At 47.2% G+C, this 27,545-nt stretch overlaps 1 protein-coding gene across 1 annotated transcript in view; it reads right to left on the minus strand.

Annotated features, from left to right (window-relative positions):
• Window positions 1–9,054, minus strand: part of LOC115087501 (inositol polyphosphate 1-phosphatase-like) — a 46,155-nt gene extending 37,101 nt beyond the window's left edge. Inside the window, exons 1-2 of the mRNA XM_029594787.1 lie at window positions 8,893–9,054; window positions 664–885 (exon numbers count right to left, since the gene is read on the minus strand). Coding sequence (XP_029450647.1) covers window positions 664–867 — 204 coding nt within the window. The 5' untranslated portion in view covers window positions 868–885; window positions 8,893–9,054. The remainder of the gene's footprint in view (window positions 1–663; window positions 886–8,892) is intronic.
• Between the last annotated feature and the right edge of the window lie 18,491 nt (window positions 9,055–27,545).

The raw sequence follows: 27,545 nt of genomic DNA on the forward strand, positions 1-27,545 counted from the left end.
ACTTAAGCAGCTAAGTCCACACTGGCTGAAAAAAACAGCTACCAGAACAAGGCACACCTCTGAGGGACCACAGAAATCACCTCAGGAATTCTCAACTGGGGGAGGGACCTTATGGTATCACCACAGGAGAGCGGGGCAAATTATTTTTCCCCTTTTATCAAATCAAAGTAATCCCCAGTGGGGAGATGCACGTCCACCATCTGCTGGAGATGGAGAATACTGGCATGCTGATGTCATTTGAGGGGGGTTATATACTGTGACGTCAGTTTACTCCATCTCCATCTATAAACCCACTTGTTCTGGATTCATCTGACTGGACGCTAAGAAATACAATTTTTGGGGACGACATTAGACAGGCTCTCCTTTCTAAAGAGGCCCATGGGGCAGCAAGCTAACATAGGGAGTGTCTGCAGCTGTGCAATTACTTTGTACATATTTTCTGCTGGTTTTAAGTTTGTATGCTGCTGCAGAGCACAGGCTTCTCAGAGGATCGTGCAGTAAGAAAAAAAAAAAAAAAAAAAAAAGTGGACAGAAAGCCCCTATCAAAATGCAATCAACAATTTATTTCCAAGTCAGACCAGAACCCCTGCTCATTGGTTTAGCTAAAGTGTATATCAATCCCACCAGTGCTGGCTGGCCCTGACCCAATACGGATGAAGGTACCTTCTTCCCAATGTCATGTCGGATGAGCTCCTGGATGACGACATCCGCCAGCGTCTTGAAGTCCTGCACAAACTTCTTGTTCTTGTCCGCACCACTCTTCTCTTCGATGAGCAGCTGGAAGAGCGCCTCCTGCTGGCGGCACAGCTGGGCCACACCAGCAGCTTTCTCTGAGGCGCTGAGCAGGGCCCTCAGGAGCTGGGCCATGCTGGATAAAGCAGAAACCTAGCAGCAGTGGGCAAGAGGAGGCACAGTGACCCAGGGAGCACACAAAACAGTTTATGCCAACTTTCTGCCTATTTTCACATCTTTTTAAAAATAAGCCAAAATGTACAATTCTGACCTAAAATCAAAATTCACTGTCTTTTTGCATGTGTCTGAAACGAGAGACTCTTGATCCTCCTTGTAATTACTTCCTGAACATGGCAAAAGCTTAAATATTCCGGCCAAGTCCAGAAAGATGAACACTCAGGCTGTACTGGTCAGTTCTTAGAGAACTTCCAGAAATGGTTTAATTCAAGGGGGATCTCAGGAGCTTTATCAGCGTGTTACAAAGCTCTACATTGAACCTCAGGGAACTTCAGGAGTCGGAGAAGCACATTATAGAGCTCTATAATTCTGTTCCAGAGATATAAACTTTACAAAGCCACACAAGGGATGTAACTAACTTTGGAGACAGTCTCCCTACTAACAGTTATAGGCTGCTTTAATTATTGATGCTCTCCATGAGGCATCCTTATATGCAGAATATGCAGCCATTTGGTTAAACAGCAATCTACACATTAGCATAGATTTATATGAAATAAGTCAAGCTGAGACTTGGTTGCCAACTGGCTCCATTTTTTCAGGACAGGTGGATCCTGATCTTAGCATGCAGGGAACTTGTGGTTCTGATTTTCCTACGGACTTCACTAAGAAAAGCAGGACTATAAATGTATGCATGCAGCGTAGTAAAAGCTAGACTGAATCAGCCTGTCCTGAAAAAAAAAAAATGGAGCCAGTTAGCAACCCTAACTTGGGCAGCAGGCAATTGTACTCATATCTCTGGGACCTTCATCCCTCAGTGTTCACTGCAATTCCTTCTCCTTTCCAAGAAGTTTGAAGGCTCTGCTAGAAGGAAATAAGTTGGTGTCACTAGTCAGAGACACCTGATGGGTGGGATCTGAATTCCAATCTCGTGCCTCAGAGCACTTCTTACTCCTGGGGGAATTCTGCATACTTTATACTGGTCAGAGTAACACAATATACATGACATTCTAAATAATTAATTTAAAATGCAATACAGAAAAAACCATTATTACTTATAGATGCAGAGATTTAAATATTTTGAGCAGATTTTCCCTAGAAGTTCACTGTAAGAGTATGTCTTCCACCTTCTCTCCTTACTCCCCTGGCCATTCTCCTTTCACTTTGCCCTCTCAGTCCCCAACTCCAACTGCCAATATCTCTCTTCTCTCTCTCTCTCTCTAGGCTCAACGCCTTCCACTCTCTCTCCACTCCCAGTACTGCCACACCTGCCTCCTACATACAGGCTCCCTCTTTCTCTCACACCCCCCCCCCCCTTCTTCAGGCTCCCTCTCTCACACACACACACCCCCCCTTTAGGCTCCCTCTCTCTCACACACACACCTCATTCAGGCTCCCTCTTTTCAGGGTGTCTGTCCCAGCCATGGCTCGTATGATATAACAAGAAAAATACAAAGAACCCAAACAATCACAGTCCTATAGGCAATAATCGCAAAAAAACAACAAAAGGACACTGTGTAATCTCAAAATTCGGGTCTAACCTTGATTTATTACGGGAACAGATAGACTATTCACACCTTTGAACTGCCTTATGAATTTATTTACAAAGCATCATGCCTTTATAAAAAATACACCGAAAATGACGATCAGACCGGACGGCTCTGCATACACGCATGGCCGTTGTCAGGCTTGCTGATGCAGTTTCATCATATACAAGGATATTTGTTTTGAGATTACACTTCCAATGCTGTGACACTGTGTAAATACAGTGTTCTTTTGTTTTTTTGCGATTATTGCCTATAGGACTGTGATTGTTTGGGTTCTTCGTATTTTTCTTGTTATATCATACGAGCCATGGCTGGGACAGATACCCTGAAAACTTTGAGCTTCTCTGAAGCCGAAATACAAATTTTGCTACTTAAACCTTTCATATTCACCACCACCACAGGACAAGTAGATTTGAATTTCTGGGCCACATATAATAAATTAAGCTGTCGTTCTATACATACTTCATTACATGCGGACACTCTTCTTGAATATTGTCAACAGAGGATCCCACGAGGCTTACGAATCTTGAAAGAACCACATCTATACAAAGAGGACTCAGAATTCTTAGCGAACTGGAATGCCATTCTTAATAAGTGCAGTTTAGATCTGATGATCCTTATTGTTAAACTGCATAGACTAAAGATATAGAGATATAAGTAGAAATCCAGTCCCTCCAAGAAAGATTGACTGCATCCTTGGAATTTAACGCATATACTGAAAAACTTAAAACCCTGAATGAATCCCTTGATAAATTTAAAAGAGGATTTGAAAAAAATGAAATTTGATAAATTCCAACAGGATGAACGGGACTACAATCAGGGTTATGTATATTCATAGATGAGTGATAAGGCGAAGACTAAATCTAATAAAGTCACTTTTGATTCCGGAAGTGATGACTTGTCAGGGGATGAATTAATGTCTACTCTAAGTTCTATGCCCAAGAAGGATACTCCGGCAGACAATCATTTTTTAGGCCAGGGCCGTGGCTACCGGCGTCCCCCACGGTCGCGAGGGGGACAGTGGATGGATGAATCCAATTATGCCAGACAGACTTGGTCAAACACAGTGGAATCTTTCTGCATTTCTGTTGTCATCCACACAGGCAAATTCTTGAAAAAGGACTTACGTTCATACCAAACACCAAAAGCAGATTTATTTCAACTTGAAATAGCTTTAAGTTTAAGTTTATTCGTCAACTATATATAAAACATTATTTTGCAGAATCACCTTGTGGACTAGATTTATCCATATTGAGAAATAAATCTACGTGGCTACCACCGGGCCCGGCGGACCCTGTGATTTTTACCTTTTATCAAACTACTTTACGGGACTTAAGGAATTTGTTTACTTCCCATCAGTCATTTTCTAATTTGAGGAAGTCAGAAACACAAGCCTTGAGAGAACTTCAAACAGAACCATAATCTAATCAAGCCAGCTGATAAAGGAGGTAAAATTATATTAATGAATAGGACTCAATATGTGGCTGAAACACAACGTCAACTTCAAGATCGACGGTTTTACCAAGCCCTTCAAACTGATCCCACGGAGGACATCTCTAAGATTATTGAATATACTGTAAAAGAAGGCATTGATAAAGGTTCTCACTGCTCATGAGATTTCTTTTTTGCTTAAAAAGTATCCAGTTGTTCCAGTTTATCATTTGCCAAAAATTCACAAGAGCATTTCCAATCCTCCGGGCCGGCCAATAGTCTCTAGTAGAGAATCACCTTCGGAGCAACTTTCAAAATTTATTGATTATTTTCTAGCACCATATGTCCGTAGACAAAAATCTTAACATTAGGGATTCTCAGGAAATGATACAGTTTTTGGATAATTTTCATGAAGACACCTCACAGTTTTTACTGGTGACTCTCGATATAGAGGCCCTCTACACTAGCATCCCTCAGGATGAGATGGTACAAATAGCTTTTGAGTTTTTTGAAGACAGACCATGTCCACAGAGGATTCCTTCTACTTTTCTATTATCATTATTAGAAATAGCACTAAGAAAAACTTTTTTTGCTTTCGAAGGATCATTTTATCAGCAGACCTGTGGCACGGCTATGGGGGCCACTGATTTAGTGAACTTATACATGGCACCCTTTGAAGAAAGTTGGATTTACAACAACAACCCATATGATCAACAAATCAGAGTGTGGAAACGCTATAATTGATATATTATCATTTTGGACTGATACCAGTACTAGGCTACAACAATTTCTCACGTGGCTCAATGGACGGAGTTCCCATTTACATTTTACAGCAGAGGTTCAAACATCTGTGATTCATTTTTTGGATATTAAAATTCTGAAAATTGTTGATGGTTTTGAGACTACTATTTATCGCAAGCCTGTTTCAAGCAACACATTCTTACACTTTAAGGGGCGGATTTTTAAAAGCATTTACATGCGTAAATCTGGGTTTTACGCATGTAAATGCACTTTACTCGAGTAAGTGGGCTTTTGAAAATTGCTACAATATATGCCATTGAATCGTCCATAGGATTTATTCGCATAAGTGCACTTTACGTGAGTAAATGGCTTTTGAAAATTGCTACAATAGTAGTTACATTTATGCGCGTAACTCCTTTGAAAATTACCCCCTAATAGTGCACATCCGCGGTCACTCAAAGAGAATCTTCCAGTCAGTCAATTTTTTCGTATAAGACAACTTTGTACTACACTTGAAGAATATCAACAAGCTAAGATACTGAGTGACCATTTCAAAGTGAGGGGTTACCCCCAGTGATGTATTAAACATGCCTACACCCAGGCAAAATTTACTCAAAATGAAATGCATCATTTATCAAAATTGGCACATCCTTCAAGTTCATAAAGAACTTCAAGTACCACCAAGATTTGCTTTTTCATAAGGAGCCAAATTTAAAGAATCAATTGGTTCACTCTGATTAGTCAACTATCCTTCCACCTGTCATTACAAGAGCGCATGCACTGTCTGCCACATAATGGATTAGCACTTTGGCTCTATATTTTTTGAGGCATAATTTTATTTTCATTTTGAGAAAGTTCACGGATTGCCGTTCGACAGGAGTAATTTACCTCATTCAATGCCCATGCAATCTTTGGTAGTGGGAAAAACCAAGCGGGCTCTTAAAACCCGCCTTATAGAACACCGATCGTGTATATCCACGGGCCTTCTCACGGCTCCTCTTACATCCCATTTCATTCAACAAGCACATTCTTCTGACGACCTTAAAGCATGTGTCCTTGAACAATTGTCTCCGAATTGGTGGGGGGACTTCACTCGTTTATTACAGCGGAGCAACGATGGATCCAGAAGGTCTCAACTCGGCACTTGAACTGCAAGTTTTTTTTGTGAAGTTCGTTCAACTATCACTATAGTAACCAGACGCTCCATACGTCATTTCTTGCTAAGTTGTTTTCAATCATTACCATAGCGATGAGATGCGTTACACGTCATCATGGAATATGTCTTACAAAGCGCGGGCTATTTAAAGGTACAACCGGTTCAGGGCGGTCTGTGTCCCGTTTACAGTATAAAATCTTTTGAGACGATTCTGTCCAAGAAGATGACATCAAAGTTAAGTACTGGTTTTTACACAATTTTTGGTGAGATATTGAGTCTCTTTTCCTTTGTTTGCAGTAAGTTATAACAATTTAGACTCCTGAAGAAGCGACTGACGGGTCACAAAACACTGGCCGGTGTCGGGTCTAATATTAATTCGGGTCTAACATTGATTTATTACGGGAACAGACAGACTATTCACACCTTTGAACTGCTTTATGAATTTACAAAAGCATCATGCCTTTATAAAAAAAAATACACCGCAAATGACGATCAGACCGGATGGCTTTGCATACACGCATTGCCGTTGTCAGGCTTGCTGATGCGGATTCATCATATATAAGGACATTTCTTTTGAGATTACACAGTGTCACAGCGTTGGAAGTGTAAATACAGTGTCCTTTTGTTGTTTTTTGGCGATTATTGCCTATAGGACTGTGATTGTTTGGGTTCTTTGTATTTTTCCTGCTTCACCTTTGCCATGAGTGGGATGGGCTCCGCTTGCCTTACACTGGGGCCTTCCAAATTCTGAGCAGAAAACAGGATTTCTGCGCAGCTGTGCAAGAGGGGAATTCTGCACTCTAGTAGCGCAGAATTCCCCCGGACCTAACTTCTTAACGCAAGCTGTGTTTCTGGTACTGCTAAAACTGGACCAGAGATCAGTCTAAGACAGGATGAGGAGAAAGCTGAAAAGGAAATTTCTGTCTCCACAGTCCAAGAGAGACAGTAGCACAGAAGGCAGCATAAACTGGGCTGATGTAGCTCCCACTAAGCACTGTGTGTAGAAATCCTATGGCATAAACGATCAGGGTGTATTTTTGCATTCTATGGTTTGCTATAATTCTGCTCAAGAAGGGAGGTACAGTGCAGGGTGCTCAGGATGAAACTTCAAAGGTGAACTGCTGCCAAAGTATGGGCAAAAAATAACTGTGGGCTGCTATCAAAGCTTTTCTCAGTGCTAGCAAAAGCCCCAAATTACAGAGAAGTCATAAGAAAATAGCTCTCCAACTCATTCATGTCTTATGTGGGAGTGCAGGGCTGGAAGCACATCAGCATTTGGGAAAGAATGCACATCCTGGCCAGATACTTAAGGCTGCTTTTAATATCGTGAACTTTTGTTCTTCTTGCACATACAACAGATCTGTCAAACTGGGATCCAGACTGGTAATCTATTTCTCAGAAATGGGATATAGATATTCTATGCCTCTTCACACAAAATAAAAAAGGCTGACTAGTAACAACGCATATAACCAGAGGTTTCTTTAAATAGTTAGAGAGACCTCCTAAGGTCATATTTCATGATACTTGATCTTCTCAATCTTACCTATTACCTCCTACTTTAATTCTTCTAAATTATGGCCTTGCAGTCTTAACTCAAAGGTTCTTATGAGTTATGTTGTGCGTCTTGTCTAACTAGACTATAAAATCCAAGAAGGGACAGTCCATTATGTATTTCTGTACAGCACTACACACATAGGGGCCGATGTAATAAGTTATTGCGCGTTTTCCCGCATAAAGCCCTGAACGGGGATGTAATAAGGGTTTTGTGCACAGGAAAAAAAAAAGCATGTATGAACACACTTACAGATCCGCAGTTTTTCCTGCTCGAATGCATGCTAACAAGGCGATTAGCTAATCATAGGCAATGCAGGGAGCCGGCTAGTGCAGGTTTTTTACTGCCATGGTCAGTGAACAAGTTAAGTGTCAGCACCAACTTGGGGGACCTATGTCTGCATCTGAGCATCTTGAAAACCTCCTGAGCGCATATCTCGGTGTCTGAGTGGCCAGCTTATCTAGGCACTTTTCTGGGCATTGGAATGTATACATTTGCGACCAAATAAGCGCCTAGCTCAGTGCCTGAGCGGCAACAATAGCTAGGCACCCAGAAAGGCTAGGCACTTTACTGGGTAGCGAATGTATGCTGTTGGGTGCCCAGAAAAACACCTAGCTACCATTGCCACTCCAGCACTTAGCTAGGTGCTTACTTGGTTGTACCCCGAGCAGCAATAGTAGTTTAGGCAGCTTTCTGGGTGTCCGATTGTGCAGATATGCGAGCAACTAAGCAACTAGTTGAGTACCCAAATGGCTAGGCACCTTTCTGGGCACCTGATCGTTCAGATTTTTCTGCCACGAACAGAGCACAAGCGGCCTGAAAAGCACCTGGCTAAGCGCTTATCTCGCCTTCCGAGTGGCCAGCTTTTCACGGCGCCGGAAGTAGGTGCTTCCCTGAGTGGACAGATATACGGCCAGAAGAGCAGCAAGAATATTCTGAATTATCACCCATGAAAATATTTGCCATTTTCTGCAGCACAGTTAATTGAAATATTAAAAATTCTTTCCAGGGTCATACTTTCACTTAATAGGGAGACCAGTTCGCTCGCTTTTATGCACAGAGTATCGGCACAGGTTTTGACCACAGATGCAGCCACTTATTACATAGGCCCTTGTAGCACGTTTAGGTACACGCATTTTCAATACGTGCGCGGATTTCTGCACACAAGTCATTTGCATAATTTATGGGGGTTTTTTTACATCCCACGGAAGTGGCACCTTCAGCCACGCACGGTAATCAAAACCCGCACACATAACAAGCACCTGTTTTGCCATGGGTCTTATTACATCGGCCCCATAGTATGCACTTAAAACTATTAATAAGAATATCCGTTGAATGATAAATTCTTACTAACAGTAATCAGAATCAGCAGAAAATAAATTCTGGTAAATAAACAATAAAGTAACATCCGCTACCAGCACGATGAGAAATGACAAAGACCATTCATGACAGCTCCCTGATAAGTGGCTAAGCACCAGGATTCCCCTAATGAGAACTGGATAGCAAAAAGGAAGGGGAAAAAAAAAAAGAAATCAAAACCCATCTCCGCTAACGCTCACCTTCTGACTCTTCTGGGCACAGCAAACTCCAGCCTGGCAGGGGAACCAGGACCAACCCTCGCGCTAACTCGCAGCGAGCTGGCAGGTTAAGCCTGCGCTCGGTTATTATAGGGCAGCCTCCAGCCCCGCACACAGCGCTTCCTGCCCCGGCTGTAAAGCTTCCGGCATCCAGCTCCAGGGGCGGGGCCCGACCCTGCCATAGGCTGCGAGCTGCCGCTGCCTTTAACCCCCTGTGCGCCGGCCCCCAGCGACTGCCACATCTCCATCCAGCCCGCCGCGAGAAACTTTCTCGGCCTCGCCGTTTGTACGCCTGTTGCCAAAGTATAACCTGAAGTGGTAAAAGGGGTGCAAAAGAGAAGGCTGCAAATTCTGGGGCTTAGCAGGTGAGGTTCAGATCACGTTTCTGGCCTGCTAGCGGGACACAGTAGTTTACTGCCAGGGCGGCTGCTGTTTCTGGTCTCCAAGCCCCAGGGATTATAGGCAAAGCCCTTAGTTTCCTGCCCCCTCCGTTCAAGAGTTTGAAAATTCTTCAGCAAAGATTTTTTAAATTCCGTGGCACGTTTGCATACAATTTGCATTATTTAATATGTAAAACTATTTAACACACAAATAAAGTGGTTTCCAACCTGAGTGCATGAATATTTTATTTTATTCCATTTTTACGTTTCTTTCATACTTTTCTCCATTTCATTTTTCACGTTTGTTTATTTTTTTTTCTCTTTTGTCTACTCTCCTTCCTCCCACACTTTCTTTCCCTACAGCCTTTTCTCTCCTCTGCTTCCATTTTTCTCTATTCTTCCCAGCCTCTCTTCCTCTCTATACTATTTGATTACTCCTGCAATTTTTTCTCTGTTGTCACCCAGTTCCAACTCCAGCCTAACTACTCAATCTCTTGCACCTCCCATCACTCCCCTTTCCCAGCTATCCTCCCCATTTCCCTTATCTCTGCTTCCCATCCCTGAACATTTATCTTTCTGTCATCCTCTTTCCCCAGTCCTTCTCTTTTTTCCTATCGTCCTTCTCTTATAACAACCATCACCTCATAATCATCAAACAAAATTAAGAAATATAAAACATCAATCATAATAGTAAAACCATACTATCAATAAAGAAGACATTTCAGAACATCCAATAATTTAGAAACTCATTAAAAAAATTTTAATTTCCCAAACACGAATACAGACACCAAAAGGGATTGAATTAGCACAAGTCTGAAACCTGTGCGTAGTAGTAGTGCCAATCGTCAAGGCTTCAACCCTGGCTACTGTCCATTTGTGCATCTTCTGCATACATTTATAATTCAATCATTTAAAAAACATTATCTAAAGAGGACCGAATATCTCACATTTACTTTCCTCATGTTTGGATCTGAACAGCATTTACACGGTAACTGGAGTTTTGCCTTGGGAAATTTACAAATCAGTAAGGATACAGTTCATAGGTGGTTGTGATTACCTAGGGAAGGGGAGGAATGAGGCTCGGGGAGAAGCATCCTGGGGAAAGGAGCTAAAATCACAAAAAAATACAGCAAGAATCATACATTTACCACTGATACTGCCATGATCCTCATCCTCTTACTATATACATTTCAAAGCCTGTTTAATTATTTTTAGGCTTTTAGACTGTCTAATTTAATTAAAAGTACTCATAATACACTCAAAGCCAAGTGAAAATCTCAGCTGCAGAGAAGATCCATTTCCTTGGGTCTGTAAATATATCAAAACAGCAGACACATCAAATACCCACTACTTAAAGCTAATAACATACTCACACACATATCCACTCAAAGCTGTTGAAGGTGTTAGGTTTTGTAGGTTTCGTGGACCCTTGGCCCGAGGTGGGAGTTGACACTACCTGAGGCGTTGGGCCCCACAGGTCTCCACTGTCGGGAGGTGAGGTTGACTGGAAACACAGGCAACAGGATCACGGCTGTGGCCCCGGAGAGAGGAGGTTTAGAAGAACTGCCTGCATCACAGCCACATGATCGCAGGCGCCTGCACAGCAGCAGTACTGCGGTGTGCCCCGAGGAGAGAATCAGTTCAATGATATCGCAGTGCTGGGCAGGTCTGGAGGAAGGATATACCAGGAGGAAGGATCTGCAATGCAGAAGCGCACAGGGCAGGCCCTGAGGAACGGGGAGTGTGGAGACAGGACCCCTGAGGTGGTAACGCTGAGGCTGTCCCAAGGAGCAGAGAAGCGTGGAGACAGGGTCACTGGTATAAAGGCGCTGAGACTAGCCCGAGGAGCGGGGAAGCGTAGAGACAGGATCTCTGGCAAGGTAGCACTGAGGCTACCCCTAGGAAGGGGAAGCGTAGAGGCAGGATTTCTGGTGTAGTAACGCTGAGGCTACCCTGAGGAGCGGGGATATGTAGAGACAGGATCTCTGGTGTAGTAGCACTGAGGCTACCCCGAGGAGTGGGGAAGCATAGAGGCAGGATCTCTAGCAAGGTAGTGCAGCGGCTACCCCGAGGAGTGGGGAAGTGCGGAGACAGAGTCCCAATAATGGAAGCGCAGAGCGGGCCCCCGAGGAGCGGGTAGCCAGAGTCAGAGTCCACCGTCAGAGAGTAGAAATCCAAGGCAGGAACCGCAGGTCTGAAGAGCAGGAACAAGCACCAGAGGATCTCATGGAACTCGTTGCCAAGGCGGTTAGCGTAGGCCAAAGGAGGTGCTTAAGTATCTCAGGCTTGTGATGTCATCAGCTGGGGACAACCCCTGGAGTTCCCGCCATTGTGCCTTTAAAGGGAGGATGGATGGCGCACGCGCGCGCCTGCCTAAGGAGGCTCAGAGTCAGAGCGTTGGTCGGCGGCCCAGCAGTCACGTGGAGCACGGAGAGCCAGGAGGAACACGGCGGTAGTGGCTGGCCACAGCCGTGAGTTCACCCGAAGTGGAGGGCCAGGCATGACATGACATGAGTTGGGTCAACCGCGGGCGGCCGCAACCAACGGTCATAATAGTACCCCCTTCCTAAGGGCCCCCCCCCCCAGGGATTTGTGTTTTTGAGGACGTGTGGCATTAAATTGCTTGATGAGGTCCTTATCAAGGATAATGGTGTTGCATTCGTGCCTGTTCTCGCCCTCGCTCCACCCTCTCTACCTTAGTGGCGACTCCTTCTTTGGCTCTGACAGACAGATGCTGCCGCAGCTTCTCCTCGCCGTACTTCCTGGTATCCCCGGGCTGGCCTGACGCTGCAGATCCGCCATGTTCCTGATGACATAAGGGCGTGCGCGCGCGCTCCAGAGATGTACCAGCAAGGACGCGAATCTTGGGGGCGTCCCCCCGTAGTGACGTCATCCGCTTCCACTTTAAAAGTTCTTTTTTTCAACTCATAAGGGAGTTAGCAAGGGACTCTGTTGGACTAGCTTTGGCTGTCCAAGACTACTTGCACTCGGGGAATTCGTTCTCTGCTACTCTGCCTCCACCAACTTACCTAGGGGTGCCCGCTCCTCGGGGGCTCCGCTCTCTCTCTTCTTGATTTCAGATAGGAAGACTGGATCCGGTACTTGCTCCATAAGGGCCTACGTCCCTGAATGCTCAGAAGACTCCTACTACCTGGAAGCGATCACAGACGTGAATACTGTGAGTTCTAATACAGATAGGAACTGGTACTCGCTCCACGAGGGCCTATGTTCCTAATCTCTGAAGACTCCCTTCTGTCTAAGACGTTATTGCAGGTACAGAGATCGTGAGTTATGATTGCAGATAGGAACCGGTACTTGCTCCACGAGGGCCCATGTTCCTATATCCCTTCTCAATTCTCTTCTATATCAGAAGCTATCATATATCTATATCCTGCGAATTCTATTATAGCTTGCAGATAGGAACCGGTACTTGCTCCACGAGGGCCTATGTTCCTAAAACTCTCCAAAGACTCTCTTCCTTTCCATAAGCCATCTCATACACAGATATTGTGAGTTCTCATTCCAGACTGCATATAGGAACCAGTACTTGCCTACGGCTCCTGATCCTGAATATATTGAAGACTCTCTGTTGCATAGAAGTCATTACTGATATCTACAATTGTGAGTGTAACATCTATTACTGGTTATGTATCCAGCATACCCTGTCTACTCACTACCTATAGTCCCTCTCTACAGCTCAGCAACTCAGAGACCGCAATTCCAGTATCTGAGGGACTTCAGCCTTGCCGGGCACATCAGCTCACTACTGCCACCTCTGGTGGTTCTACTGCCTGTCTAATAAAGAACTATCTGTGTTTGTCTCCATACTCCAGCCTAGCCAGTGGTCCCTCTTAGGATATCCTCCTGGGGGCGTTGTCATCTGCCATCGGCCCAGGGATCCACCAATTTACATTAAGTGTTATTCCTTACACTGCCACTCTGTGGGAGCCAACCCACAATGGATTATTAACTCCTCCTTGGGGAGCAGCATCAATAGCAGATTGCTGACTCCGCCCTCCTGGCGGCGTCACCGATAACAGATTGCTACTCCTTCCCTCTGGAGGAACAGATCGCTATCAGATTTATAACAGAGTGCTAACTCCTCCTTCTACTAAGGGAGATTAGTAACAGATTGCTAACTCCTCCCTCTACAGGAGGGGATTTATAACAGATTGCTAACTCCTCCCTTTACTGAGGGGGATTTCTAACAAATGGTGGCAGGCTCCCAGCTGTTTTCTTCCGATCCAAAGCCTTCCCAAGACAGGAGGTACTCCCATTTCTTTCCACGTTTCCACACATCCAGGATGTCTTGAACTTGGTATGTCAAGTCCGCTTCGGATGACAATGGTTGAGCATCCGGTGGCTTCTTGGAGAATCCAGACAATACTAAAGATTTTAGTAAGGATACATGGAAGGCGTTGTGAATCTTGAGAGAAGAGGAAGCCGGAGTTTGCACGTGACTGGACCCAAACGACGGAGCACCGGGAAGGGACCGATGTACCTGGGAGCAAAGCAAGACGAAGGAAGCTTGAGACGGATAAACCAGAAGCTGAGCCAAACCTTGTCGCCCGGTTTAAACTGGGGAGCTTCACGATGATGAGCATCAAAGATCCTTTTAGCCCTTTGGGCTGCTTGCTGTAGCAACTGTTTCGTGCTGTACTAGAGTCAATGTAACTACTAGGCGGTAGATTGGGCCGCTGGTGAGGGATCAGATAATGGAAGCGGTAGTGGCGGGAGAGGCTGACGTCCATAAACTACCTGGAAAGGTGATGAACCAGTGGATGAAGATGGGAGTGAATTCAAGTCGAACTCAGCCCAGGGAAGGAGGTCGGACCAATCATTTTGCCGAAGGTTAACATAGGCCTGAAGAAATTGTTTAAGAGTCCTGTTAGTTCTTTCCGCTTGCCCATTGGCTTGGGAGTGATAAGCGGAGGTAAAATCTAGGGAGACGTTGAACTTTTTGCAGAGGGACCTCCAGAATCGGGCCATAAACTGGACTCCAGGGTCTGAAAGGATATGTTTTGTAAGACCGTGGAGCCGGAACATGTGGCGGATGAACAATTGTGCGAGCTGAGGTGCCAATGGAAGACCAGACAGAGCCACGAAGTGGGCCATTTTGGAAAAGCAGTCTACAGTGCCCCAAATGGTGTTGTTGCTCCTGGAGGGAGGAAGGTCCACAATAAAATCAGTCGCGATATGGGTCCATGGCTCACTAGGGATAGGCAGAGGTTGCAAGAGTCCCCATGGGCACGCCACTGGAGGCATGTGGCGTGCGCAAGAGGACAAGACTCCACATAAGCCTGTGCATCCTTCTTCATGGTAGGGCACCAATAAAACTGCTGGAGAGTGGCCAGCATTCTGGACTGTCCAGGGTGTCCTGCGGTAAGGAAGTCAGGAGCCCAATGGACGACTCTCCAGCGTAGCTGATGAGGGACCACCGTCTTCCCAGGTGGGACTGGACAGGTGGCAGACAGGATGACCTTAGCAGGGTCAATTATATGCCATGGAGAGTCTGGAACATCCTCCGGAACAAAGGACCTGGAGAGGGCATTAGCCCGGCAATTCTTGTTGGCCGGTCGGTAGCACAGCAAGAAGTTAAATCGGGTAAAAAAGGGCCCAGTGGGGCCTGATGGTGATTCAGTCATTGCACATGGTGTAAATAGTCGAGGTTTTTGTGGTCTGTATACACTGTGATCTGATGCTGGGCTCCCTAGAGCCAGGGACGCCATTCCTCAAAGGCTAGCTTAATAGCCAGCAGCTCCTTATCCCCTATAGCGTAGTTCCGCTCCATGGGGGAGAAGCGTCTGGAAAAGAAGGAGCATGGGTGTAGGCTATGAGTAGTCGAGTACTGGCTTAGGACCGCCCCTACACCTATGTCAGAGGCATTGACCTCGACGATGAATGGGCATCTGGGATCCGGATGACGGAGACACGGCTCACGGAGAAAGGCGGTCTTGAGATCCTGGAAAGCGGTCATGGCCTCAGGTGACCAATGGGAAGGATTAGCCCCTTGCAAGTCATTGCCGTGAGGGGTGCGGTCAGAGTGGAGTAATGATGAATGAAGGACCAGTAGTAATTGGCAAAGCCAAGGAATCTTTGTAAGGACCAAAGGCTTGTAGACTGAGGTCAATCTCGGATGCTTTTCAACTTCTGAGGGTCCATTATGAAACCTTGACTGCTCGAAAGAACACTTTTCGAGTCTGGCATATAGCTGGTTGTCTCGTAGATGCTGGAGGATGCGGGCGACATCGTGACGGTGGCTCTGTAGATCTTTACAGATGTCGTCAAGTTACACCACAACACATTGGTATAACATATACCTGAAGACCTCATTCATCAAATTCTGGAAGACAGCTGGGGCATTGCAAAGGCCAAACAGCATCACAAGGTATTCAAAGTGGCCGTCTCAAGTGTTAAAAGCTGTCTTCCATTCATCTCCTTTGCAGATTCGAACTAAATTATAGGCTCCCTGAGGTCTAATTTGGAGAAGATTTTCGCTCCCTGGAGCCAAGTTCAGAAATTAAAGGTAGTGGATAGCAGTCTTTCAGGGTGATCTCGTTTAAAGCCTGTAGTTGATGCAGGGACGTAGCGATCCATCCTTTTTCCCTACAAAGAAAAATCCTGCTCCAGCGGGAGACTTGGAGGATTGAATGAACCCCTTAGCCAGGTTCTCGCGGATGTACTCCAACATGGCCTGAGTCTCTGTGAGCGATAATGGGTAAATCTTGCCCCGAGGAGGCTCAGTGTTGGGCAACAAGTTGATTGCGCAATCGTAAGTACGATGCGGAGGCAGAGTGTCTGCGGCCTTTTTGGAAAATACATCAGCATAAGCAGAGTATTGAGTTGGAAGACCTGGAAGAGAAAGTGAAGTACCAAGGCAAGGCAAAGGCGAGACGGGCTCCAGATGGTTGGCGTGGCAGGAGGTACCCAGCAGGAAAGTTGTAAGGTGGCCTAGTCAAACGGGGGTGTGCTGTTGTAACCATTGTAGTCCTAAGATCACAGGATGTATGGCCTTGTCCAGAATGTGGAAGGAGATGGACTCCACGTGCAGGGACCCGGTGCAGAGGCAAATAGGAACCATTGTATGGGTGACCTGACCAGGCAGTGGCTCTCTGTGAATGGAAGAAAGGAGTAGAGGTACTGGGGAGTGGATGGTGGGAATCCGGAGGTGCTCCGTCAATTGTTTTAAAATAAAATTTCCACTAGCACCAGAGTCCACAAGAGCCAGGATATGGAACTCCTGATTGTCCAGCTTGACAGAGACGGGCAGAGTCAATGGAGGAGAAGAAGTCAGGCCTAGGAGCAGTCCTCCTGATAATGTAGGCCTGGGAGTTTCCCGGACAGACGGGGTATGTAGCTAAGGCATGTCTGGATTTGCCAAAATATAAGCAGAGGCCGGATTGTTGGCGGCAGCGGCGTTCCTTGGGCGAAAGCCTGTTCCGATCCATTTGCATAGGTTCTTCCTCAGCCTTGATCTGAGCCATGTCCAGCCTGGGGGAAGAAGAGCGTTGAATGCGGGACGAGCTTGGCGTAGATCTTCTGGAAGCTCTGGTCTCCTGTGAACGCTCCTGGAGACGGCGGTCAATCCGCCCAGCAAGATCTATTAAAGAGTCCAAAGATACAGGCAATTCGTGGGCCGCCAACTCATCTTTGATTTGAGAGCTCAGTTCCTCTAGAAAAATGGATCGAAGGCAGTCAGGATCCCAGTGGAGTTCTGACGCGAGAGTCCGGAATTCTATAACGTAATCTGCCAAGGGCCGGGTGCCCTGTCGGAGAAGCGTAGATCCGGAAGCTGATTTTCTGCCAGGGTTGTCAAAGACAGAGTGAAATAATGCAAGGCAAGGGCAGGTCACGAAGAACCGGTCAGCATGCTCCCAGAGGGGTGAAGCCCAGGCTAAGGCCTTGCCATCCAGGAGAGAAAGAATGTAGGTGGTCTTGGTAATCACGTCCGGGAAATAAGCCGGTTACAGGCAGAAGTGCATGTTACATTGGCTCAAGAAACCTCTGTACATCGGTGGGTTTCCAGAGAAGTGTGGAGGTGCCTGCAATGGAACGGTCGGCCGAGGCACCGGCATAGAGGTAGAAGCGTTGAGCTTGGGAGACGTTGTGGTTACTGTCATGGCGGCATCCAATCGGATACCCAAATTGTCTACTGTAGCTGCTAGTGTCTCCAGGAATTTTTGTTGTTCGCTGATCCTTTTTGCCAGGCCAGGAATGGCCTGGATAGCTGAGACCTCTGCTGGGTCCATGGACTTGGCAATCTGTTAGGTTTTGTAGGTTTCATGGACTCTTGGCCCGAGGTGGGAGTTGATGCTACCTGAGGGGTTGGGCCCCACAGGTTCCCATCGACGGGAGGCAAGGTTGACTGGAAACACAGGCAACAGGACCATGGCTGTGGCCCCGGAGAGAGGAGGTTTAGAAGAACTGTCTGCGTCACAGTCACGTGATCGCAGGCGCCTGCACAGCAGCAGTACTGCGGGGTGCCCTGAGGAGCGGGGACTGAGAGAGTCAGTTCAATGATATCGCAGTGCTGGGCAGGTCTGGAGAAAGGATATACCAGAGGAAGGATCTCCAATGCAGAAGCGCACAGGGCAGGCCCCGAGGAACGGGGAGTGCGGTGACAGGATCCCTGAGATGGTAACTTTGAGGCTGCCCTGAGGAGCGGAGAAGCGTGGAGATAGGGTCACTGGTATAAAGGCGCTGAGACTACCCCGAGGAGCGGGGAAGCGTAAAGACAGGATCTCTGGCAAGGTAGCGCTGAGGCTACCCTGAGGAGCGGGGAAGTGTAGAAGCAGGATCTCTGGCAAGGTAGTGCAGCGGCTACCCCGAGGAGCGGGGAAGCGTGGAGATGGAGCCCAGTAATGGAAGCACAGAGTGGGCCCCCAAGGACCGGGTACCCAGAATCAGAGTCCACCGTCAAGAGTAGAAATCTAAGGCAGGAACCGCAGGTCCGAAGAGCAGGAACAAGCACCAGAGGAGCTCAGGGAACTCGTTGCCAAGTCGGTTAGCGTAGGCCAAAGGAGGTGCTTAAGTATCTCAGTTTGTAATGTCATCAGCCAGGGATGTCCCTGGAGTCCCCACCATTGGGCCTTTAAAGGGAGGACAGACAGCATGCGCACCCACCCGCCTAAGGAGGCCCAGAGTCAGAGCATTGATCGGCGGCATCCCAGCCACCACGTGGAGGATGGAGAGCCAGGAGGAACACTGTGGTAGCAGCTGGCCACAGCCGCGAGTTCACTCGGAGTGGAGGGCCAGGGTATGACATGACGTGAGTTAGGTCGACCGTGGGCGGCCATGGCCGACGGTCATAACAGAAGGGTTACAAGAGTGGAAGTATTGGGTGGGGGTCTATGCTGGGAGGATCCGCACTTAAAAATGAAAGTATGCAGAATTGCGGTATTATTTTATTTTGTTATAATGGGGTAAAATGAAACCTTTAAATGATGTGAAAATATTGTTGTGGAATGTGAGTGGTATCAATTCAGCGATTAAGAGATCTAAGATTCTAGCAGCCTTGAATAAGAAAAGAGTTGGTATGATTTTTCTCCAGGAGACTCAACTAAACCATACAAAACATCAAAAGTTAAAAAGATGGTGGGTGAGAGATGTTAAGTTTACTCTGTGAGCACTAGATCGGCAGGGGTTGCTATATTGATTCCTAAGAACATTCCAATAATATAAAAGGGAAATTAATGTCCCAAGAGGTCATTATGTGATTTTGGTTGCTGAGTTGTACCACAAACCGATAGTTTTGTGTAATATTTATGCACCTATCAAATGTGAGAACTCTTTTTTTTGTAGAAATTCATAAACTTCTTTATCCATATGTGGAGGAGGGGCTTGTACTAGGTAGTGATTTTAATTGGATCAGAGATCCAGTTATGGATAAAACCCCATCATGTTCAAGCAGATAAGATGAAGGCAGATAGGAGTATTATTTTTTTGGAGGAGGGATTACAAGTTATAAATGCCTGGAGGCTACTCCATCCTTCAGAGAAGGACTTCAGATCATGCTCCAATCTGGATTGGGTTGATCAAAGGTGAAGGAGAAGTATTGCAGTGCCAATGAAGGTTCCCTTACTTTAGCAATTGACGCCAGGTTTCAAGACTATCTAAATCAAAATGGTTGGAATACATGAGACGTAATAGTACAACACTTGGACAACCCAATTTTGTTTTTGCAGGCTGCTAAGGCAATGTTGAGAGGGGGACATTATATTTTATGTAACTAAACAGAGAAAATATATATGTTGAGGAAGTGAACCCTTGAGATGAGACGAGTGGACGCTATCACCAGGAGTGGGCCCCCTATTGGTCCTCATCATCGGGAAGTGGTATGGGTGAGGAAGACCCAACTGGACCTTCAACTATACCAGCCCTCGTTCCCCACAGGTTGAGCCCTTGGGTACCGGGGCCAGCAGGGCTTAGGCGGGGGTCTCTCAAGGCGTGGAACCAGAGGATGAAGCTGAAGCTTAGTCGGGCGAGCAGGGGTCGAGGCAGGCAGCAGACAAGCAGAACCAGGAACAGGCTAGAGGTCAGGACAGGCACTGAACAAGTGGAGTCGGGATGCCAGCAGATTGTCAGGGCAGGTGGAGATCAACAAGAGTCGAGATACCAGGCAAGAGTCAAGGAAGGCAGAGGTCAAGCGGAGTCAGGCAGGCAGGGTGTTATGAATCTGTTATGCTCAGCTCCTGAAGAGGGAGGAGTTAGCGATCTGTTAGGAATCAGCTCCCATGGAAGGAGGAGTTAGCAATCTGTTATGCTCTACTCTTCGAGAAGGGAGGAGTTAGCAATCTTGAAGTAAAGCTCTGTGTTAGAGCTGGGGTGTTAGCAATTTGTTATGAACTGGGCTCCTGTGGAAGGAGGAGTAGTAATCTGATACCAGCGGAGTGCTTGGAGAGGGCATTCGGCTGTAGAGGAATGTAGATAGGTGATCCTTGGGCCGATGGCAAGATGACAGCGCCCCCAGGAGGATATCCTGAGAGGGACCACCGGCTAGGCTTGGATATGGAGACAGACACAGATAGTTCTTTTATTAGACAGGTTAGTAGAACCACCAGAGGTGGCAGTAGTGAGCTGCTATGCCCCGGAGGGCTGAAGTCCCTCAGGAAATGGAACCGCGATCCCAGGGATGTTGAGCTGTAGAAAAACTATAGATAGTGAGTAGACAGGGTATGCTGTGTTCATAGCCAGAACTAGATGACAAAACTCACATAAGGTCTTAAGGAGGCTCAGTAGCTGGAAAGGATTAGGCCTTCGAGGAGCGAGTACCTGGTTCCAGCGAAAGCTCTGAGAGAGAGATGGTAACTCACAATTGTCTGTATCTGTGATAGCTTCCAGGCAGTAGAGAATCTTCAGAGTATTTAGGAACATGGGCCCTCGAGGAGCGAGTACCAGTTCCTATCTGCAATCTGAAATAGAGGAAAGAGAACGAGGCCCCCGAAGAGCGGATACCCCTGGTAAGTCCGAGGAGGCAGAGTAGCTTGGACGAATCCTTGCTAACTCGATTCGTTAGCAAATTCTGAGACCTTTTATATTGGAAGCGGATAACGTTATCCCGGGGGACGCCCCCGAGGTTCGCGCCCTTGCTGCTACATCAATGGGAGCACGCGCGCGCCCTACGTCATCAGGAACTTGGCGGAACCACAGCATCATGCCGATCCGTGGACGCCGGAGGGAGGCGGTAAGAAGACTCCGCGGCAGCAAAGCGTCCATCAGACCCGGAGGGAGTCGCCACAGAGGTAAAGAGTGTGGAGTGAGGGCGTCGAGCAGCGACGGTCGCAACACAGGGTCAGAACCAAAAGATCAATCTGTTGGGACGAGGAGCAAGGCAGGGACTGGAGACAAGGAACAGGAATGCTGGAATCAGGAATAGGAAGCAAGGCAGGATCGCTGGATCAAGGCAGAGATCAGGAACACAGACAACTCGCACTCATGAATGAGCAGGACCTGTTGCTGAGGCGAAGTGCTGGTAGCAGGGCAGGGTATATATACCCACCCTGCCTGACATCATCTTTGTGGGGCACAGGAGATTTTCCCGCCCTGGCCCTTTAAATTTGCGGCAGAGGCGCAAGCCTAGGGAACCGGGCGTGGAACTCGGCGTTGGCGGTGTGAGGGGGCGCCAGGAGAGCAGGCCGTTGCTGCAGTGGTCAGCGTTGGCAGCAAGAGGTGGCGACGGGGGGATTTGGATTTCCAGACTGGCAGCAGGGATGGAGGCACCAGCACAGCACCACACTGCGTGCACACACAATCTCAATCAAGGTACCAGGTTTAACACGTTACTGGGGAAGCAGGAATGGGTCGCTTGCTTGCCCAGGTAAGGGGACCCGGATATTTAAAGGTCTTTCATTTCGCTAACTAATCGAGTTAGCATAGGGTTTCCTACCTAGCTGCCTCCAGGTGTCTCTGTGGATGGGATTCGCTCTCCGCGTACCTTGCTACTCTGCCTCCTCTGACTTTACTAGGGGTACCCACTCCTCGGGGGCCTCGCTCTCTCTTTTACTTTTCAGTTCGCAGTCTGGAACCGGTACTCGCTCCTCGAGGGCCCACGTTCCCAGACCTGCTACTGAATATAACTTCTGCCAGGAAGTCACCGCTGCCTACAACACCAGTGAGTTATCATCTCTCTCTCAGAGCTTTCCCTGGAACCAGGTACTCGCTCCTCGAGGGCCTACTTCATTCCAGCTCCTGGGCTGCTTCTAAGAGACTGCAGTGTGAGTGTTACCATCAAGGTTCTGTTCCTGAACTCTGCGTACTCTGCCTACTCACTGTCTCAGTTTCTTTACAGCTCAGCCTTTCTGGGATCGCTGTTCCAGTGCCTGAGGGACTACAGCCCAGCCGGGCTCTTCCAGCTCACTACTGCCACCTCTGGTGGTTCACTATACTGTTTAATAAAAGAACTATTTATTTATTTATTTAAAATTTTTATATACCGACATTCATCCAGGATATCACATCGGTTTACAGTGTAACACAAACAAACGCCAGGCATGGCGCTTTAAATTGAACAAATAAAACAAGTTAACAAATGAATAAATGAGGGTGTGAATAACAAGGGGAAATTTGCATTAAATAATCAACGAGGTTTGTAAATATATACATATGTACAGAAGGAAGACACTAAGAGATAAGCAGTTTAGGGGTGCTAGTGTGTGTCTGTCTCCATACTCTGAGCCTGACCGGTGGTCTCTCTTGGGATCTTCCCCCGGGGGTGTGGTCATCTGCCACCGGCCCAAGGATCCACCCACAAATAACAAAATGTTGTTCTACCAGTTCCTTGATTCTTTGCAGCTCGGCCAGCACCTTTTCACTCGCAGGAAGCTCTGTATTTTGCTTAAGCCTTTTCAGGCAGGGAGGGGTCTTTCTTGAGCCGCTTGGCTCCCAATGTGGCCCCATAACTTGAATAATCTTTCAGGCCTTTCCCTAAAATCTCAAAGTGTCAAATCATTAAATTTCTGCCGAGCCTGAAAATCGTTATGTTGAAATCTCAAAATAGTGGAATAAGAGGTAAGCGAGAACAGAATCAGATGTCTGTCTTGTGTGGGCTCCCGCGTGCCCCCCAGTTCTGATAAACTATTGGATCTATATATTCTAACCACCATCAGTGGGAAGATCTGAGAAATTAAGTTGGGGATTGAAGAAGGATTTGACTATCTTCAATCTAAGGATTCAAAGGAGTTGAAAGAATTGGAGAACAGAAGGAATTCAGTGTAGAGTGCTTCCAGTATAGGTAGAGACTTTACTAAAGACGTGGCTCACAATTTTATTATATCTTTCTTCTATTTATAATTAACTGAATGGAACTAAGAGAGAAAATGAAATATAAATATCATTCAGTCATCTAATCAACTATCAGTAAAGAAGTTGGAATGCAGAGTTGGTGTTAATTAGCAGTGCTCTGTACCAAGGACAGAGAAGAGCTGATATTGCAAAAAAGTGGGTGTTATAATCTGGTGTGGTTGTGGACGCTGGATCGTAGTGAGAGCTGACTCCACCCACAGGGAGGAGCCCTGTGGGGACTCACTACGTTGGGCGTGGCCTCAGCTGAGACGGGCACAGATTTGAGAGACTTTATTGTACTGGAATCGTGGGTGATACCCACAGCATGGAGAGAAGACACAGTCCAGAGTAGTAAGGCTGCTCAATGTTGATATACCTGGTAGTGGCCCGCAGAGTGGGGTATGCTAGGAAACTCCTCTCTAGATGACATCCCTCAGGATGGATCCGGTAGTGGCCCACAGCGCGGGGTATGCCGAGGATCAACGAGTAGTAGTTCAGAGAGGTACAGAAGGTCAGCAAAGTGAAGTAGATGACGGTACTTACTCCGGCGTGTAGAAAGGTAGCTGGGATGAGCACGGTAATGGCCCGAGGCATGGGGTACACCGGCGGTTCCATCAGCAAGATGGTGGAAGTGATAATAGCACTCACAAGGCTGAACTGGCAGGGTCCTGAATACAGATAACAGGAATCTCCAGGCAGGAAGGCCCTCCGAGGAGCGGATAGCCAGAATGTAACAAGGCCCCCGAGGAGCAGGTACCTAAGGCATTCTAAGTCCAGGAGTTCAGGAAGCAGTTCAAGTAGTGAAGCGAAGCATCTCCGAATGAAGTGGAATAAGCAGGAAGGAAGTCCTTGCTAACTCATAGGAAGCATAGGCTGGATGGGTTAAATACTTCTGGCGGGTGACGTCATGCGGAGGGGATGCCCCCGAGGTTCCCGCCATGACATGGATAAGAGAGGGCCTGGCATGCGCGCCCTAAGTAATCTCCAATTCAAGATGGCAGACGGGATTGCCTACGTCGTCCCGGGGACGCTGAGGAAGACAGCATTTGCAGGCTGAGGCCGCAATGGCCTTGAGAATCGCTGTAGCAGGGAAAAGAGAGGTGAGCAGCAAAGGTCGCAGCTGTCTGCGACCGACGGGCGCAACAGCGGGTATAAGAACTATTGTTCATCCCCACAATTGGAATCCTGGAATTCAGAAAGTAAAGCTATCTGGTGGAGTGAGTTGTTTTGGGCAACATTAGGAAATAGAAGCATGACGGCAGAAAATGATCGTATGGCCCATCTAGTCTGCCCATCCGCCCAACTAATTTAGCATCACTTCCATAGAGATCCTCTGTAATTATCCCATGCTTTCTTGAGTTCAGATACTGTTTTTGTCTACATCACTTCCACTGGAAGCTGTTCCATGCATCCACCACTTTCTCTGTAAACAAATATTTCCTGAGTCTACCCCCTTTCACCCTCATCTGATGACCCCTCGTTCTAGAGCAGGGGTGGCGAATTCCAGTCCTCGAGTGCCACAAGCAGGCCAGGTTTTCAGGATATCCACAATGAATATGCATGAGATAGATTTGCATACAATGGAGGCAGTGTATTATCCCTACCACCATCATCAGCCCTATTGCACATACATTGCATTTTCAAATGTATGCCTGCTATTTCCCAGCATAACTGAGCTTGCACATAAATAAAGTGCAAAGTCCCTGGGTGTAGGGCACCAGCAGACTTTGCCCCGGGTGGGCTGTTTTGAAAATTGATCCCCAGGGTTTGCAATTTTCATTTCCCCAGTGCGGCCTGCAGGTCCACAGGTACTTAAGGTACTTTTTGTACTGGCAAATCTGCAAGCTCATTTTCAAAGCCAAACTCCCTGTGGAGTTTCCTTTTGAAAATGACCTGGCATACACACCTCAAGAATAAAAGTACTCATGGGCTTTGCAGCAGACACTGGAAAGCACCCATGAGATCGCCACGCACATTTCCCTTCCTCCAACCTAACCCTACCCCCCTCTTCCCTGCAGGTAAAAGAGAGGGGGGGGGGGCGCATCGTGAAATGGGGTACATACTTTTACTTTCTCTGGGTGGGGGGAGGGAGAGGTGGAGAGCAATTTGCAAACGCCTTTTCTGGATAATTTTTGGACAGCTGTTTATCCGGATAAGAGATACCCAGGCAAACTTCATGGACAGCGAGCGCTGAATATCACCAGATGAAGTAAAACCAATGCCTTAGGAATGCCCCCGCCGCTGCCTCTTAATGGCTGGGCAAATTCTGGCCGGGCAACAATTCACCCAGACAAAATATAGCCAGTGTGTGGGGGAGAATTTAAAATGTTGGGGTTTGTCCAGATAGCTCCAAGCATTAGCTGGGCTGACCCTTTGAATACGGCCCTCATAACTAAATACGTTTGTTTCTCTTTCCTAGTAATGGAATAACAGCACGAGCAATTACGCCAAGTGACCATTAGAGGTCACAAGCAGCCCACAAACTTCCCAAATTGTCCACAAGCATTCTGTCTAATTTATGTGTTTTAACAGGATTGTTCTGGGAGTGATGGTGGTAGGGTGATTGTGATTGTTGACTTTCATTATCAAAATTGCAGGAGGGGGGTGGGCCTATGCACCTGAAAATTAATTGGGGAAGGAGGGGTGCAAGGCTGATATTTTCGCCTAGGGTGCCTTGCACCAGCTTTGGTCCTTGGGCCGGGCCTGTTCAATATCTTTGTGAGCGTGGACAGCCCTGAGGGAGCAGACGAAATGAGATGTCACTTAAGAAAGCTCAAGGTGGGGGTCAAATGGTTGGCAATTAAGTTTCAGTGGGAAAAAGTGTAAAATCTTACATATGGGTGTCCAGAACTTCAAGGGAATGGTACACGATAAGGGGGGAGGTGGAGGGGTGAAGTGCTATGTACCCTAGCTTGGAGGTCTAAGGCAGGGAGAATAATATTTCTCTCCACAAGACTTGCTGAGTGCTTTTGCATGGTGATCTCTCATTGTATTACATGTAGACAAGGCAATCACTACTGCTGAAGTGTGAAAGAAAGGAAAAGTCATACTGGCTGCAGGTCCCCCAAGATAAAAAGATGCCCACCCTTAGTCTAAGCACTAGGGCCAATAATGGTGGTAGTGATAGTGCTGAATCTTCAGGAGAAGATGAGAACCCTGGTGCAGCGATTAGGCCTTGGTGAACCTGTTCATGGACTCACTTCATCAGGGGACAGACCACAGAAGCTAATGAGAAAAACGAAGAGGAATAAATAAAATTACGTGGAGCCCCGAAGATTAAATGGAGATAATGTACTGCTATTTTTAGGCCACATACCCTGCACTTAAATCAAGAGGGCACCAAAAACGGGAAGAAAGAGGAAAAGTGTCAAAGGAAAAGCTGCAAAAAGCAAATGATGCAAATGTTAAGATCTCTAATTGGAGCAATCAAAGCAAAAGATGCTCACAAGTGATAACATCTTAAAACAAGAAGGAGAAAGAGAGAGAGAAAGAGAGAGAGAGAAGATCCAGAGAGGAGCATCAGAAGTGAGGAGTCAGAACAGCCAGAGCAATTGGAGGAGGCAAGGGGAGAGATACCAGTGAATGAAAAAGGTGCAACACAGGAGGACAGGAACAATGTAAGACAAGTCAAGAAGCAGAATTAAGGGGGAAGGCAGGCAAGAGTCCAGGAGATGGAGGAACTGGCGGCTGAGCTCCTAGACTGTATGGGGATGGATAGTTGTGGTGGGGTTTAATAGAGAGAACGACAACCTAAGTTAAGCCTGACATTAGATTGGGCCTGGCATTGGTTCTTGTGGCCTGGTTTGGCCTCTGTTGGAAACAGGATGCTGGGCTTGATGGACCCTTGGTCTGACCCAGTCTGGCAATTCTTATGTTCTTAAACCAAATCCCTGCCTGATCTGATATGGGACAGTGAAGTTGGATGCGCCAATCCTCCTCTTCACTGCTCCCCATTCCCCCCCTCCCCCAAGCCTGCAGCCGGAGCAGTGTTCAGCTGAATGTCAACTCCTGCTGCTGCAGTGCACTCTTGCAGCTCGAACTGCGAGACTGGCTCCACAGCAGCAGGAGATCACAACTGATTAAACGCTGCTCCTATTGTCTGCCCAGGAGGTGAGGAGGATCAGGAGGACAAATAGCTGTGTCCTAGTAATTGAGGGCTAGTCACCGTCAGCCCCAGCATGGAGACTGAGAGAGCGAAAAGCCTCGAGAAGGATGGGATGACGAGGTGTGTGTTGCGACCGTCGCTGCCCGATGTCTCCACTCCGCCCTCCTTACTTCTTTGGCGACTCCCTCTTGGGTTGATGGAAGTTTGGCTGCCGTGGCGTCATCTTACCAACCTCCTCCGGCGTTCCCGGACCGGCTAGACGCTGCCTTCCGCCATGTTCTCCTGAGGCCTAAGGGTTCGCACACGGGCGGCCCCGACTCAAGTACCAGCAGTGGCACAAACCTCAGGGGCGTCTCCCTGAGATGATGTCA

Source organism: Rhinatrema bivittatum, chromosome 3 (genome assembly GCF_901001135.1).
Source record: "Rhinatrema bivittatum chromosome 3, aRhiBiv1.1, whole genome shotgun sequence".
NCBI lineage: Eukaryota > Metazoa > Chordata > Amphibia > Gymnophiona > Rhinatrematidae > Rhinatrema > Rhinatrema bivittatum.